Genomic DNA, 15,841 nt, shown 5'->3' with positions numbered 1-15,841 from the left:
TCAGCAGGGCTATAGCTAGTTAGAGGAAAATAATTTGGATTCAGGATTTATTACCCATGAATTAACATTCATGTAAAAAAAACAAAAAAACAATTCTGCATCTGTTGAGATTCTAAGAGTGCTACAATTTACTACTGTATCCCATAATGCCACTGGAGCTGAGGAATATATATATATATATATATATATATATATATATATATATATATATATATATGTATGTATGTATGTATGTATGTATGTATATATATATATATATATATATATATATATATATATAAGTAATACAAAATAAAATTATTTGTGATAAACAGTTTTACAGTTTTTGCAGTTGTTGTTAGTACATTATAAGTCAACAAGGGCAACATGATGGATACTAATAGTACCTACTACATACTTGACTTCTTCATCAAATTATGTTCATACTCGAAGTATGTAATAGCCTACTTCACAAAAAGGAGGGAAACTTGTTTTGTCTGGCAAGTTCATAAATGACCACTAGGGAGCAGCGTTCATTTTTTCTTCATAATACTTAGCGGTAGAATAGAATCACCCATATTTTCCTCAGAAAATGCTAAATGCTCTATATAATATTTGAAACATTATTTGTGTACAATAATATGGATATCCGTTTTACAGGTGTGGAAAGAATATCTTTTTTAAGTTAAGGAGAAATCTGCATCTGCTTTCTACAGCTGTTTCTCAAGTAAGTGGTTCAGAGCTTGCGATTTATATTAACTTATCATTTTAATAACGGTCTTCCAGTAACATAATCATCCACATATGAGCTCCACAGCCTAATCTTAACCATCAGGATACAGCATTAAAATATAGGCTACACCAATTACCGCTAATCACTAATTTGTTGGTAAAAGTATTTAGTCAAAAGTGTATTGAGTGCTACCAGAGTTTGTCACATACACTGTTTGCATTAGCATCTAGCAAAACTTAAGTTATTAAGGTTTGCATGTTTAAAAATTGCTTTAACAAGAGAACATCCCAGAACTTGGGCATTATTAAACATATAGGTAAAAAGAAAAAGAAAAAGAAAAAACAATGCTAGCCTACTTAGTTTAATGGTTGTTCAACATCATTTGTTTTGTACACCGTTATCTAAGTAAAATCATTTTCATGACGGTTTTGTTCTGTTACAAATCTATGCCAGGCTTAACTGGGACATCTGTGTTGTGTGCTAGTTTTCCAGGCACTGTGGTCTATATAATGAAATGTCTTTGGACAGCTTTGCTCATAACATGAATAGCTCATCTGGAAATAATAATAGCTTTATTAGAACCTGTCATACAGTGTAAAAGCCAAATCACTCAGAAGGGCAGCGCTATGGATTTTATAAAAAAATAAAAATAAAACAAATAGATTGAGTACAGTGAAAATTCTGAAAGTTGGCAATTATTTTATTTTAATTCATTAAAGTGCATATGAAAATGACATATTTTACCAATGCAAATGGTGTAATTTCTCTACACATGTCTTAGAGTAAGTCACAATCCCTTGGAAAGATGATGAAATGTGAAAGGTTAATCCTGTATAACAGTAGATTGTGCATTACATGAATGAAAGCAACTAAACCTATGAGGTGATATCATCATATTTCAGCGATATAGATTTAATTAGATTGAATATTACTTCAAATTAACTATATGCATAATGTATCCATTTATTTGCTGCATCAGGAAACCCCCATGTATTTACAGAACAACTTCCATCAGAGCTAGAACTAAATAAAACAGTTTAAATGATTAATATATGCAGACGAGAAAAGAAAAAAAATATATATATATATATATTTTTTGGGTTGTTGAAATATGATCATTTCAAGATTTCGGAACAATCCTGCATAATTTTTGATTGGAAGACACAGTATTTGCACTTTAAATGATGCATAAAAGCAATGTAACTTATATATGTGGGTGTAAGTAGAAGTTCAGAGTGGTTCATTTCATTCTCTCCGCAGTGATAGACTGCTAGTCATTCTGTACAGGTTCATGCAGGCAATATCGTGAGGACTGTACATCAGTTTCACCATAAAATTAATTTATTTGTTTGTTTATTTTGGCTGCTGATTTTTGCTACACTTGCAAATTACGCAGTTTTTTTTTTTTTTTGGTTCACACTATAGCCTCCTGCAGAACCAGAACTTGATACCCCCTTAGCTTGCACTGGAGTATTACATTTGTTCCAGTAACATTTGTCAAACACAATAAGGCATCTTTTGTTACGCTGTACTGAATGTGAAATCGCTGTATCCTCATTGACCATTTCTCACTGAGACTTAAGAGTCAGCTTTATAGATGTATAAACTATACACATTTTCACATATGTGCTCATAATCAATAACGTGGGAGTAGAGCGTCCACAGAGAGAGTCTCACTCTAAAGTCAAAATGAAATCTGAAACACTGCAAGGCATTTGTACTCCCCATTCACCGTCATACATCTAAGTGTGAAGTAAAATAAATCAACTACAAATACATTTTCCTCACAATTTCTTTAAGTAGCTTTATCTGCATGAGTTTCTTTTTTTACTTTAAATGGCAAGAGTTTTATGACGTTACTAAAGTGATTCGCTTTTATTAGCCGCCGAGACATTGAGACGTGGTCACCACCCCTTTATTGTAGTGAAGGTCATATTGTGAGGTCACAGTTGTGGTGTGGTAGCATAGTGATGTCACAGTTGTGATGTAGTAGCATCATGACATCACTGGGCAAAAGTGGGTATGCTACGAGACCGTTTCATGACCAGACGGACCTCCACGTTAGGGAGACTGTCCTGTTTTGTTTGGCTGCAACCCTCGTCCGCTACAGCCATATGAAGGTCGAAACGCAGAGACACAGATTTCTTCCTCAGCTTGGGATTTCCTTTAAAGAATGACCCTTCCCATTGTCTGATTACCTTGTCAATCTTCTCTGTCCTATAGCACACAAAAAGCAAAATAATAAGCATATATATATATTAGGATTATTAAAAAAAAATTATGTAAAAGTTCCATCTCAATTTTATTGCTTGGAAAGCCACAAGCAAGAACACATCAAGATGTTTGTCCTTAACCTGTTAACCGTCACCCCATCCCATATACGGGACACCTACGTTTACTTCACTATATTAATTTTAATTCTTATCTAATCATTTTACCAATATTTTTTGTTAAAAATTATGTAGGAAAAGTAATAGATCAATTTATGGCAAGAGTGCACCAAAAAAAACATTCATCATAACATGAGTTCTGACCTTTGTTAAAAAAAAGTCTTCTTTTGTTGCCTTTTTCTCTAACACACTTTAGAAATCATCAGAAATGATATATCACTTGAAAACTTAAAATCTCAAAATGAATCCTTTGAAACCCATTTTAAAATCAAACACTGCATTACCATGAAAATGGTACATCAAAATCATGTTTTCAGACATGAATTATAAAAATGTAGGTTTGGATCGTGCACTTTCAAGTCTATGTTCAAAAATGTGAGTGACAGTTAAAAGGTTAAAGTGTGAAATGCTTATGGTTCTTCATTGCAGCTAAGCAAGGCTTTTAAATAAGTCTATGTAAACTCACTCCACATTTCCGTGACCCTCTGCACTCTCCCTCACTACATTTCCTTCCAGGATCTCCTGAGTCTTCACAGTACAGATCTCCCCATCTTTGTTTTGAACTGGTTCTGGATGGAAAAACACAAACACAGAGTTGCAAAACATCTCTCAGGCTTGCAGCTGTGGAATCATTGGTTGGAAAATGGGTTTAATTGGCTTTTGACATCATTCTTACCTGTGAGGATGACAAGACTCTGGTGTCGCCGAAGGGCCGGCGTTAATTTTGAAGTTCTCTTGGAGAAGATTGGCTCAGCGATATCTTCATCACATCCGTTGGGCAGGCCATTCTGCTCTGGAGCAGGAACTGACCCCTTCCATGGCTTCATTTTTACAGACCGACCGTCTGAGTTCAGAAACCTGTGGTTCAGGAGTGAAAGAAAAATCAGGTTTGATTCAAGACCATGCTCAACTGCATTGGTACCTTAGAAATCTCTTCAGGTTGACTGACTGTTTTAACATCAATGGCACAATGCCAGTGCCAAAAAACCCTGTCAAAATTCCAGTGTATTTCTTTGAAGTTGCATAAAAAACATCATGCAAGTTTGAGCCTGTGCTAACGGTTTAGTTGCATAAACAAATACAGCTCAGGAAATCTGTCTCTCCCCTACCTGCCCTCCTCGTGTTCCAGGAGTTTCCTATAAGTTGAAATCTCTTTCTCCAGCCTCATCTTGGTGTTGAGGAGCTGACTATGGTTCTGTTTCTGGATTTCCAGACCATCCCGCACAGTTTCTAGCTCAGACTCCAGACCCCTGACAGACTGGGACAGATCCTTGAGCTGCACAGAGTACTGGAGCTGAGTGTGGCGTAGGGAGGTTTGGAGACTCTTCTCCTGGTGGGATAAAACAGAATTATTTATTACCAACATCTCCAGGAGCAGCCTACACTCGAGACACTGGGATAGGCTCCGGCATCCCCATGTCCCTTTGTGGGACAATCTTTTTGGAGAATGGCTTAATGCAATGGTTCTGGTGTATCTCTTATCTGACACACACATTTGAGGTCTCAGAGTCTTCAATAATGAACTCATGAGTTAAATCAGAAGTGTTTGAATAGGGAGACATTTAAAATCTGCAGTTGGGGGTTCTCCAGGACTAGCTGGGGCCAGCTGCATAATGTTTAAGACACACATATTTGTGTCTTAAGAACTAGTTTGACAAACTAGTATTTGCCAAAGGGCAATCAGTCTTACTTTTCCAATGCAAATTAGAAAAATCTACCTTTTCAGAACTGAATTAAAAAAGTCATGACCAGTCTTGAAGAGAAAAAGGTAGGTGACTAACTTTTTAAGACTAGTCTTAACAGTTTATGCAACTGGCCCCTCAGGATTGGGAACCACTAACTTAATGAATGGATGGAATTTCAGGGTTTGTGGAATGGAGATGGATGGTCTAAAACAGTGAACAGAGAGCAAAATATTATAGGCAAGCAAGGCATCTTCCATTTAAGTCGAGTCACTTCTGTTCCAGTGCCACTTCATCTATGTTTTACTGGGTCAGTCCACCTGGACCAACCTGGGATTAGGTGACTTGCTCAAAGGGCACAATGATAATGGATCACAGAAAGCATTTTATGCTGTTTGATCCACCAACCTTCTTGTTATTGTTAATCCCCCTGAAGGCACCTGGAGTTGAAAACTTTGGCACAATCATAATAACTCAAGGATCCCACATTGCGGAGACCAACAAAACTCCAGAAACTGACGGATATATCTGAGATTAAGATGTTGGTTTAAGGGCACAATGTTTGTTGCATTGGGATCAACTTGTGTAACATGGCGCCTTCAAAGGGTTTTGAGCCCACAACATTCAGCTAATTAATATCTAACAATCAAAACTAGTATTTGGTAACAATTTGTGGAGTGATGAGTGATTCCCTGGAGGCAAAGTATTGATGTATGTTTATCACTGAATTCGCACTACATAGACGTTGAATAGAGGTTTAATCTGATTCCGTAGATGTCGGATTCAGATCAGGCTTGTTCCAGCAGAAATTAAGGCCTGCATATGCGTTATGTTCTGTAGCAGTAAGTGATATTCTAATTTGCTGATTATGCGTTAAGGTGAAATGGGTTCAGCAGTGTGTGTTTAGGTGTGTCTACATGTTTCTGAATTGGAGTGTTTGTGTGTGTTCGGGTGTGTCTGTGGGCATGTCTGTGAGAACCAAACGCACCAAGGCATGTAGTGATTCGATTTCCACCTGTAGACGGTGCCATTGCTTCCGGGCCTCAGCGAGCTCGGCTCGTGCCTCCTTAAGTGTCTCATCACCTGCTCTCACCTACAGTACTCAAAAACCACAACATACTGTATGCAGACATACATAAGCATACCACAGAATACAATACATCTTACATTTTGAAAGCTTTCAACTATCAACTTGCTTACCTTTGAGGTTTTGATCACACTGTGCCTCAGGGCACATCTTACTCATGGTAAAATGACTGTAATGCATAGCCCCTCTGGCATATTGTTTTAATTACCCATGATTTACATCCCAAAAAGAAATGTATATGGCAAATGTGAGCACTGGTAACATAATAGATCACATTAAAGAAAACTGGATGCTCTTGTGGTTTGAGTTTATGTATATCACTGTCTAGGAATCAGTTCACTCTCCATCTGATAAGAATGACCGCACAGTTCCAAAAACAATATAAAGTCTAGTCTAAAAACAAATAACAAAATCTTGTTTTTGAACAGTACCATGTTTTGGACATGTACTATGGTGTTACCATCCATGTTTCTCAGGAGATGATGTTAAGTGTTAATATCTATGTTTTGGGACTTGTACCATGGCAATACCTTTTTTTTTTGGGACATGTTACCAAAACCATGTTCAGTGGTACCAGAATGTTTTTGGACACCTACCAAGAACCTTGGAGGAGAAATGTATTGATACACTCAGTTTACCAATGTACCAACATAGTAGTTATTTATAAAGACAGGCTGCAGTGTGTAGTTGTTTTTCAAGGAGATTTATGAGGCCAATGGCCCACGTTTTTGTGCGAGGGCATAAATAAACAGTCACCTACTGATGAGAACAGAAAAAAACTATAGTTATGCTCAATGAGACTTGCATCCCTAATTTTGTTTCGAATAATAATGGTGGCTTAGCAGTCTTTTCACTCACACACACTTACTTACTTACACACACACACACACACACACACACACACACACACACACACTACGACTGCTCTGCAGTGCCCTGGCCAGCAGACTGTAGAGAGTGTTTGAAGGAGAGAGAGAGAGTGAACACCCGTACCTGTGGCGGAAATGCAGCTGTGGGGCTGGTTGCATCCTTTCGGGGCCTTCTCTTTGAAGCCGGACCGGAGCCTGGAGCAGGATTTGGTGGCGTGGCTGAGTCAGGGCTACTCTGGGCTGGGCTGGAGGGGTCGCACTGGGTGCTGGTCCGGGAGAGATCCATTCCTCTGCCATCCTCTCCTGCAGCAACCTGCGCTAGCACTCTATCACACTCCTCTACTGATCGCCGCTGGTGCTGATCCAGCTCTCTCTGTCAGCCAACGAGAGAGAGAGGGGGGGTGGAAAATGAGACGGAGGTTGAGGAGAATTTAAAGGGCTACTCTCATGAAGAATAAAAATTTCCTTCATCTTCATCTTTCCTTGACTATGTGGCCAGCCCAATCAGGGTAAAGGCCCGTTCACGCCAAGGATGATTACTATAAAGATATAGTTTTAAAAATCGTTCTCAATATTAAAGAATAGCGTAGTCCTCAACACAACTATAACGATAAAGGCGCAGAGAAACGATATCGTAGGAATCACTTTCAGAACAATTTTTTTTCTAATGAACGATAAAAACATTGACAGCCAATCAGAATCAATTCTGCTGTAATGAGCTCCATAATTTAAAGCGGCAGACACACGTTTGCTTAGAAACAGACTATATCATTCGCTGGTGTGGACGCTAATCTTTATAGTTATCTTCCTTGGTGTGAACGGACCTTTAGACTATATAAACAGGATAATTATTAATCTTAAGCCTCTGAAACATAAAGATCAGATCATACCAATACCGAATGTTTGCCGTGAACAAAATGTATAATCAAAACGGCGGATTATTATGGAACTACTTATGTTGGGTTGAAACTTTGATACCGACAGACTGAAGTTTACACTTCTGTTGTGTAAATTTAAATGTAGTAACTACGACAAAGTGTTTAAACCAATATCAGTTTATGGTCACTGTGAACATCTTTTGTTGATCCTGGATCAACATTACTGTCCAAAAATACAGACTTTACCCAATCCTTACCCCTAAACCTAACCCTACCCATAATTTATTCCTAAAATTAGAGGGAAATGATATCTGATTAACAAGGGTGTAGAAACACCAGATCCTGATTGTAAGCCTAAAACTGACAATTCCTGAAAATGTATCTCTCAATTCTGATTGGTTGATTGGAATGATGTCCCTGGATCAAGAGGGATGTTGATCCAGGAACATGTTGTACTTGGTCAAAACACACTCACCATCAGATTATCTAACTTCAGTCAATAACATTTGAAGTTTTTTTTTTTTTTCAGTTCAACTTTTGGTTTAGTAACTGTATTTGTATTGGTAGACACTTCTCTTCAAATTTAGCAAAAAAGAAAAAAAAAAAAAAATAGTGCATTGGTTGCACTAAAGCTATATATTTACTATGTGCAAAGATAATAATTGTGCACAAATGAAAAGGACACAAGATGTCCGAATACACTGTATTACTGGCAAAATCTATATACAGTATATCGTCTAATAATTAAAGGTAAAGTAAGTAACCACCATTCCCTATACACACACCCACTTTCCTCGAAGCTAACCGCAACTTGGCGTTAAGACATTAGGGAACATTTTTATGGTATTTTTTTACTAAAGTCAGACATCAAGGTTTCTCTCGTTAATTGCTTACTATGACTGACAGAACATAACACGCACAGTGACACACAATTGCACAATTAGACACAATCACTCACTGTCACCTCATGTTCCTCCATGATTTGCTGTAACTCGTTTTGGGATTCATAAAGCTGCTTTTCCAGAAGGCTGTTTGCCGTTTCCATCTCTTTCTTCTTTAGCTTCAGCTGTGACACCTCCTGCTCCTTCAGGAGTCGGAGTTTCTCCTCAGTTTCATACCTACACACATATGCATACTTAGATATCTAAGTTAAAGTCATGCAGTGGACTACAACAGGTTTTATATAAAGCTATTTTAAAATGGAAATGCATTTAAAACTAAAAGAACAAAGATGTCTTTCAGGGTCAAAGGTCATCAAAAGCACTATTTTTTAAAGTAATGATATTATATTTTTAAACAATTCATTTTATAATATATATATATATATACATATACATATACATATACATACATACATATATATATATATATATATATATATATATATATATATATATATATATATATATATATATATATATTAAACAAGCTTAAAGAAGTGCTGACAGAAACAATATAATGAAAGCATACAAGGCAAACATTGACATATTTTTGTCAACTGTCTATTCATCAGAATTTCCAATTTAGACATACAATCTCAGTACACAAAATAAATAAACCAATCACATTTAACCAACAAAGTACTGACTTTCTAGGAAAATTTGACTTATTATGTGTCATTTGTTAATTTACTTTATTCATTACCAAGCATCCACAGGCATTTCCAGTCCCACCACAAGAGGGCGAAGAGATGTTCAAGTCACTTTTTTTTTTAAGTGAAATATTCCATTGGCATGTTTGGAATGCAGACTGTATTATGAATACAATGCACAGTATGCAAATTTACTGACATTTGGACAAGTTACAGAACACACTGGGTTGGGTAGTGTATCCCATAGTTTGGCTGAACTTACATATATATATACATATATATATATATATATATATATATATATATATTTATATATATATATATATATACACACACACACACACACACACACACATATGTATATATATATATATATATATATATATATATATATATATATATATATATATATATATATATATACACACATTATATATATATTATTTAGTTTTTTAAAAAAATTAGTTTTATTTAAAAAATATATATATTTTTGTTCACTGAAAGATTCTAACCTTGTCTTTAAATGTGCTGCCCTGAGTTTCACTGCATCAGATTGTAACAAAACTTCAGCATTTTCCATTATGATCATCCTAACCTGCCAAAACAAACATAAAAGAAGGAGAATTAACAAGAAAAAAAAGACATATAATTAAGATAAACTGCATTATAATTGCCCGTGGGTAGAAATTACCCTCTTGAGCAATTTGATAAAAAATAATTATAATAAAAAAAAAACATATTAGCCAGGTACAAGGCTAAGCCCGTTGATGATAAATGGCTGTGAACACCCATATAATCATGGGAACAAAAAATCATTTCTGAATTCTCAGTGGGAAGATCAGGGTGTATGTAGGTGTGCATCTGCATGTGTTTGTTCTGGCAGTCTACTGATCGACAAACTCAGTTTATGCAAATACCCATACTGAACATTTAAATGATGCCAGGATTTTTCACTTAATGTCTGTTATGCACATTGCCCAATGCACTGATTGTATCTTTAAAGATACTAAACAACACAAGTGGGTTTAAACTGTATTATCTGAATTTTTGCAAATCTTCAGGCTGGCTATTATTAAGTAAAGGTCAAAGATCAAGCCAGGTGCGAAAGCCAGCCCTGAGGCACTAAAGGATTAACAATCTTTCACAAGGTCAGTATGGCCACAGGCACCGGAACAGTTTTAGGAAGCACAGGTGTTAAGTGTCTGGTTAACCGCCCTCTAGTTATCCACTAAAATACCTGTTTGTGCCACTGTTTGTTCCAAAGAATTCAAAACACCAGCCTGCAAACCTATAAAAATAACCTATTGAAAAGACTATGAAAAATAGAATGCAAAAAATGTCATGTAATTATTGCATGCTGCAAAGTTTAAAAACTGTAAACTGCAAAAAATAGTATGAGTAGTAGTAGTATGGCATTGTGAACACATCCTTAGTCTCAGATATATAGAATATCTAATTATTGCATGGATATTGTACAGAGTATACAGTACAGTGCATACTGCAAATTAGTATTAATGCATCGGATTATTGACAGAAAACAAAATATTCGCAGTTAAATAGTAAGAGTAGTGCAGTACAATAAACTGTGCACACTGCAATAGTATTCCAAATAGTATGCACAGACTATAGTATGCCATAACATACTGTACATATTGTTAATTTTTAATATAGAATATTACATGCTGCACAGTATGCATACAGTATACTAAATATAGCAGTATGGTAGAATTCCATTCCAAATATTCTTAGTATAATATATAGTATGCATCTAAATTATGAGTCAAACTGTATATTCATACTGCATACTACATCAATAGTATGAGTGGTACAGTACAGGATACCATGCATACTCCAAAAGAGTATTGGAAATAGTATGCAAAAAATATAATGTGTCATAACATATTCTTAATTTTGAATATACAATGTTACAAAATCATGCAATGCTGCACAGAATGCATACTGCAAAACAGTATGTGTAGAATGACAGTATATTGTTCTAAACATATTCTTTCTATCAAATACAGTAGTTACATATATTTAACAAAGCAAGTGACTACTAGGAGCCATCGGAATTGCAAATTTTTAATTGCTCTCCCCTAAAACACCTGATTTAACTCATTATCTTGAGCTTCATAACCTGATCTGGGTGTGTTGACATATTGAGACACCTAAAATGTGCAGTGGGCCCCCCAGGGGCCAAATTGAGGGCCACTACAGAAGATAATGCATCTAAGAAAACAATACATGCTTTGAAAGTTTTAATTAGGTCCATTACCCTAGAGCCAGTCTGAGGGGGTTTTCAGGGGCGCATTAAACAGCAAGGTAACGAGACAGGCAAGCTGTAGATAACACAGATAAACAGATAAAGAGTGTGAACGTCACAGACCCACCTGAGCTCGCAGTTCCTGTGCCAGGGCCTCCTCGTTGCTCCAGTCCCGCCGCTGAGCGACGTTCCTGAATCCCCACTCCACAATCTGCTCCTCCAGTTCACAGTTGATCTGTTCCAACTGATTCACACGCTCCAGGAACCCCTTCAGCCGTTCGTTCAGGCCCCTCATGGCCAGTTTTGGCTCTTCGAGTTGCTCCATGGGGCTAGATGAAATGAAATGTCTCTGAGCCGTCCTGCCACACCTAAGATGATCAGGTGTTTACCGAATAAATATTTTGCTTGAATATGACTGTCGACGTGGCTCCTATGGACCTATGAGGCCTTTCCAAGGCCCTTGGGGACTTGCAGAGTGGAATGGGAGCGAGGGGCGCAACAGGGTCCCGCTGGCCTCGTGCACAGGTGAAAAGCAAGAGGCCACAATTTGTGTCACGGGTTTTGCTGGTGCTTTTGTTAAGGCTGATCCTGGATTAGTGACAATTCACACACACACACACACACACATACACACACGACACAGGTCAAAGTCCATTTGTGTTTCACAGTACTAAAGGATCTGCAGTGTTTTTGTGTGCACCAGTTTTGGTGGCTCATGTTGCGTGCGGTTTGTTTGCATCGCCGTAGGGTGTTTGTATATGCCGGTTTGTGTTCGCTATTAGATTCTGACATTCAGATTTTTTTACCTAATCGTTTTTTTCTGTCTAGGTAAACTCGTCCTCAGTACAGGTATGCGGTGTCGAGGCATGTCTCAGACCTGCAGGGCGTACTTACAAAATACAAGCTGCTTTACATCTCAAGCGATTCGATAAAGCTGTTCGGATTAACAAAAGCATTTTGACATTTAGGTTAGAACAGAAGTTTGCACACTCTATGTGAAGGGGAATGTCGACTATCAGGGACATGCACAAATCTATGGTTTATAATATTGTAAATAGACATTTATTTATTTACCAGAGTTAAGTGTAAAAAAATTATATAAATTTGAATTTATGTCCCACACTTTTTTGGGCAAGACTGTTCACATAGATGTTTTCAAGGGCCAGTGTGAATAAATGTAGATTTAAATGCAAAGATAAAAGATTTATTCTATGCAAGTCTAGGGTTTTATTTGTATCCAAGACAGATGATGTGAACATTACTAAGCGCTTTCATACACGCTTCTGCAGTGTATATTTCATTCATACTCAACGCCAGAGGGCGCTCTTGCACAGAATTCAAAACAGATTCATAGAAGAAATAACTTGTGATGAGCAAGCATAGACAGTAAAAGAAATGGACACAGCGACCCCATTGGAACTCAATTGAGACAAGTGAAGCCCATTTTTAGCGTTTTTTAGCACTTCCTTTTCTGACGCGCAGACTCAAACTAAACTTGATGACGTCAGCAACCTGTCTGACAGATGTAAATCTTCTAGTAGCTGTGCGTGCAAACTGCCATCGTTAATCTTGCGGAGACGGCGAGCTTGAGCGGGGAGTTCTTTGGCGTGAGTGAGCAGGAGTAAGTATTCTGATTAATTATTTTGTATAGTATTTTAAAATGTAACGCCAGTACGCCATATTAAGTTAATTACCTGCGAGCTTCTCCTCCTGTCTGTAAGGTAATTTCTCTACTGTGCGACAGAGAGTCGAGTGGTTGTGACACAATCGTTAGCCTATTTTTACAAAAACTGTTTATACAGGGCCATAATGTTACATAGAAAGTAATGGAGCCCTTTATACATTGTCGTGTATCTTTAGAAATAAATAATGGACAAACGGAGTCTTTAAACGGCTCAGATGTAAAGTTATTCGCTGTCAAAGTGCTGCCAAAATGAATGGGAGTCAATGGGATGCTAACGCAAGCGAAGTTCTGCTAAAAGATGGCGGCAATTGGCCGACTTCAACTTCCGGTCGACTTCCTTGCCGCCTGTGAGCAAGGAGATTCCTTGGACAAGGGTGTCCAAATATTGCTATAGCGAGGCTGAATAAAAAGCAGAAATGTTTTGACTGAGGAAATCTGAAGATATGAAAAAAACAATTGCGACAATGCATGTGTGTTCATGTGTTTTGCATCTCCACATAAAAGTAAAGAAATTATTTGAATAATGTAGTGCGTACTGACATAAGGCCTATAATTTATTACAGAATAGAAACTTAAATGGAAAGAAGAATTACACCCAGTTTAAATATCTAACATATTTCTGTGGTTTTATACAACAAATTTATACAATACAATACAAATTCATATATATATATATATATATATATATATATATATATATATATATATATATATATATATATATATATATGATATTAACTTTGAAATATAAATATATTTGTGTGTTAAATTATGTGTAAAATTACATATACAATATTAAAAAATCTATATTAATAGTGAGTAATAATACTAGTAATAATAGTGATAAATATAATGCATCACTCACCTGACCAATCCAATCAAATTTGAAGGCTGCAGCTTTTGTGACTGAATCAATCTGAATAAATGAACTAATAGAAGTAAAAAATAAAATGCATATATATTATAATATAATATAATAATGACTCTAATTAGTCAGTCTAGACAGAATAATTTGCAGACAATAGGCAGGTATTATTGCATTGACAAACAAATCAGGGAGGCACTGCTTCCTTTCACAAAGTCTTTTGTTGACTTTTTGTCCCTGTATTACACGGAGTGTCTTTTGCGGAGTGATTCTTTTTAATTAATAATATGTAAGTCATTGCCTGCTTTTTTTTTTTTTGTTTGTTTTTTTTTTTTTTTAGAAAAAACACTGTTGGTTAAACGGGTTCCTATGATGAGATTACAATTTGTCCTTTCTCTTCGGAGTGTTTCAAGCTCTTGGTGCATAAAGCAGATCTGTAAAGTTACAAAGACTACAGTCTCAAATCCAAAGAGATATTCGTAATAAAAGTTAAGAGTCAACCACGCACCCCTAAAACGGCTGGTTCTAACATGTTCTAACATAAAGTTGTATTTACAACACTGTTCTAGAACAGTTCAAACCAAATATACAGATGTGTGCAGTGCATTTAATGGAGAATTGTTTCCTGAACCTACAATGCCAGCTGTTCTGACTAACAGCCTGTAAGTATGTTTTTATATTTAAAGAATTTGTCACTGACGATTTAAACGTGAGTTTTGAAGAGTGTAGAGTAGCGACTGTTGTTTGTCGGTTCTCTGACCACAAATGCAGACATGGTTTAATGTTTATGCAGCATGATGCAACGCGTAAAAAGACAATATAAAACATTATAATCAGTGATTATGCCCCCACTGGATGCAACAAATGCCTCGTTTATAATGGGTTTTAATGTTTTTGTCTCATCACTCCGGCCGGGACACATGGCATCACAGTATGGTGAGGGACGTAACTTTTCCGTCACACTCTTGAGATATTCAGCCAATCATAACACACTGAATAGCTGGCCAATCACAGCACACATCACTTTTCAGATCGATGAGCTTTGTAAAAATGTATGCTTTTCAGAAAGTCGGGGCATGGAGAAACAGTAATTTACAGCATGTGTAAAATAAAAGTTTTTTTTATTTTTATTAAACCAAATACACAAAATCATGTATTTTTAGCAACACCATATGACTCCTTTAAATGTCCATTGAAAGAGAAACATCTAATGGCCTTGTGACATTTGAAACAAACAGATGAGAAGAAGAGTAACTTGCATACAAGCTCGACGTGTTTACGTAGTAAAACACACTGAATAAAAGTTAAACATACAAACGCAGTTGTGCAAACAGTATAATGATGGTAAATGCTGTGCCAGTTTCACTGCGTTTGATCTACCGAACCATAGACGTCTGCGCAGCTACAACTTCAGAGAGCACAATCATCAGAGGAAAACAAAACAAAGCCATTTGACTTACCAACACGCCCTCGCCCGTCCCACCCCTTTTTCCTCCACTGTCCCTGCACTGGTGATTCCCCTTCAGATACCAGTCATTGAAGTGTGGGGTGAGAGTCCATCTGGCTGCGCCCGCCCCACTGGGGTCTGGTTCTGGGGTGTCGACACATCTGGCTGCTTGAGCACCTCAGAAGTCATGGGACAGGGAATGCTGCCCAACCTGATCTAGCCCCCGGCACTGCTCCATGAGAAAACAACTTGGCCTCATGAGTTTTCTGAAAGTGCAGGGAGTGCAGGTAATTACAAACAGGTAAAGACTGCAGGCATGCAGCTACCTGTCCGACAGTTAAAATACAAGGTGGCTTACTGAAGAAAAAAAAAA

At 36.9% G+C, this 15,841-nt stretch overlaps 1 protein-coding gene across 2 annotated transcripts; it reads right to left on the bottom strand.

Annotated features, from left to right (window-relative positions):
• Positions 1-1,296: 1,296 nt before the first annotated feature.
• Positions 1,297-15,540, bottom strand: LOC113080999 (keratin, type I cytoskeletal 19-like). Of its 2 annotated transcripts, none has more exons than XM_026253067.1 (10): positions 15,482-15,540; positions 11,600-12,060; positions 9,722-9,804; positions 8,577-8,736; positions 6,865-7,113; positions 5,773-5,877; positions 4,212-4,432; positions 3,779-3,960; positions 3,569-3,671; positions 1,297-2,929 (listed from the first exon to the last, which is right to left on the bottom strand). In XM_026253067.1, the coding sequence occupies exons 2-10, from the start codon at positions 11,795-11,797 to the stop codon at positions 2,716-2,718; spliced, it is 1,515 nt and encodes a 504-aa protein (XP_026108852.1). In that variant the 5' UTR covers positions 11,798-12,060; positions 15,482-15,540; the 3' UTR covers positions 1,297-2,715. The 2 variants fall into 2 exon arrangements, with proteins under 2 accessions (XP_026108852.1, XP_026108853.1); XM_026253068.1 differs by having other exon boundaries at positions 8,583-8,736.
• Between the last annotated feature and the right edge of the window lie 301 nt (positions 15,541-15,841).

Source organism: Carassius auratus, unplaced genomic scaffold, assembly GCF_003368295.1.
Source record: "Carassius auratus strain Wakin unplaced genomic scaffold, ASM336829v1 scaf_tig00032695, whole genome shotgun sequence".
Lineage (NCBI taxonomy): Eukaryota > Metazoa > Chordata > Actinopteri > Cypriniformes > Cyprinidae > Carassius > Carassius auratus.
The sequence above is the reverse complement of the archived record's forward strand: the minus strand, read 5'-3'. Positions and strand labels throughout refer to the sequence as shown.

Coding starts and splice junctions, on each gene's coding strand:
- LOC113080999 (XM_026253067.1), bottom strand. CDS start 11,797: ATGGAGCAACTCGAAGAGCCAAAACTGGCCATGAGGGGCCTGAACGAA. Junction 3,672..3,778: donor GAGTCTTGTCATCCTCACAG/GTAAGAATGATG, acceptor TTTTCCATCCAG/AACCAGTTCAAAACAAAGAT. Junction 2,930..3,568: donor GAGGGTCACGGAAATGTGGA/GTGAGTTTACAT, acceptor TGTGTGCTATAG/GACAGAGAAGATTGACAAGG.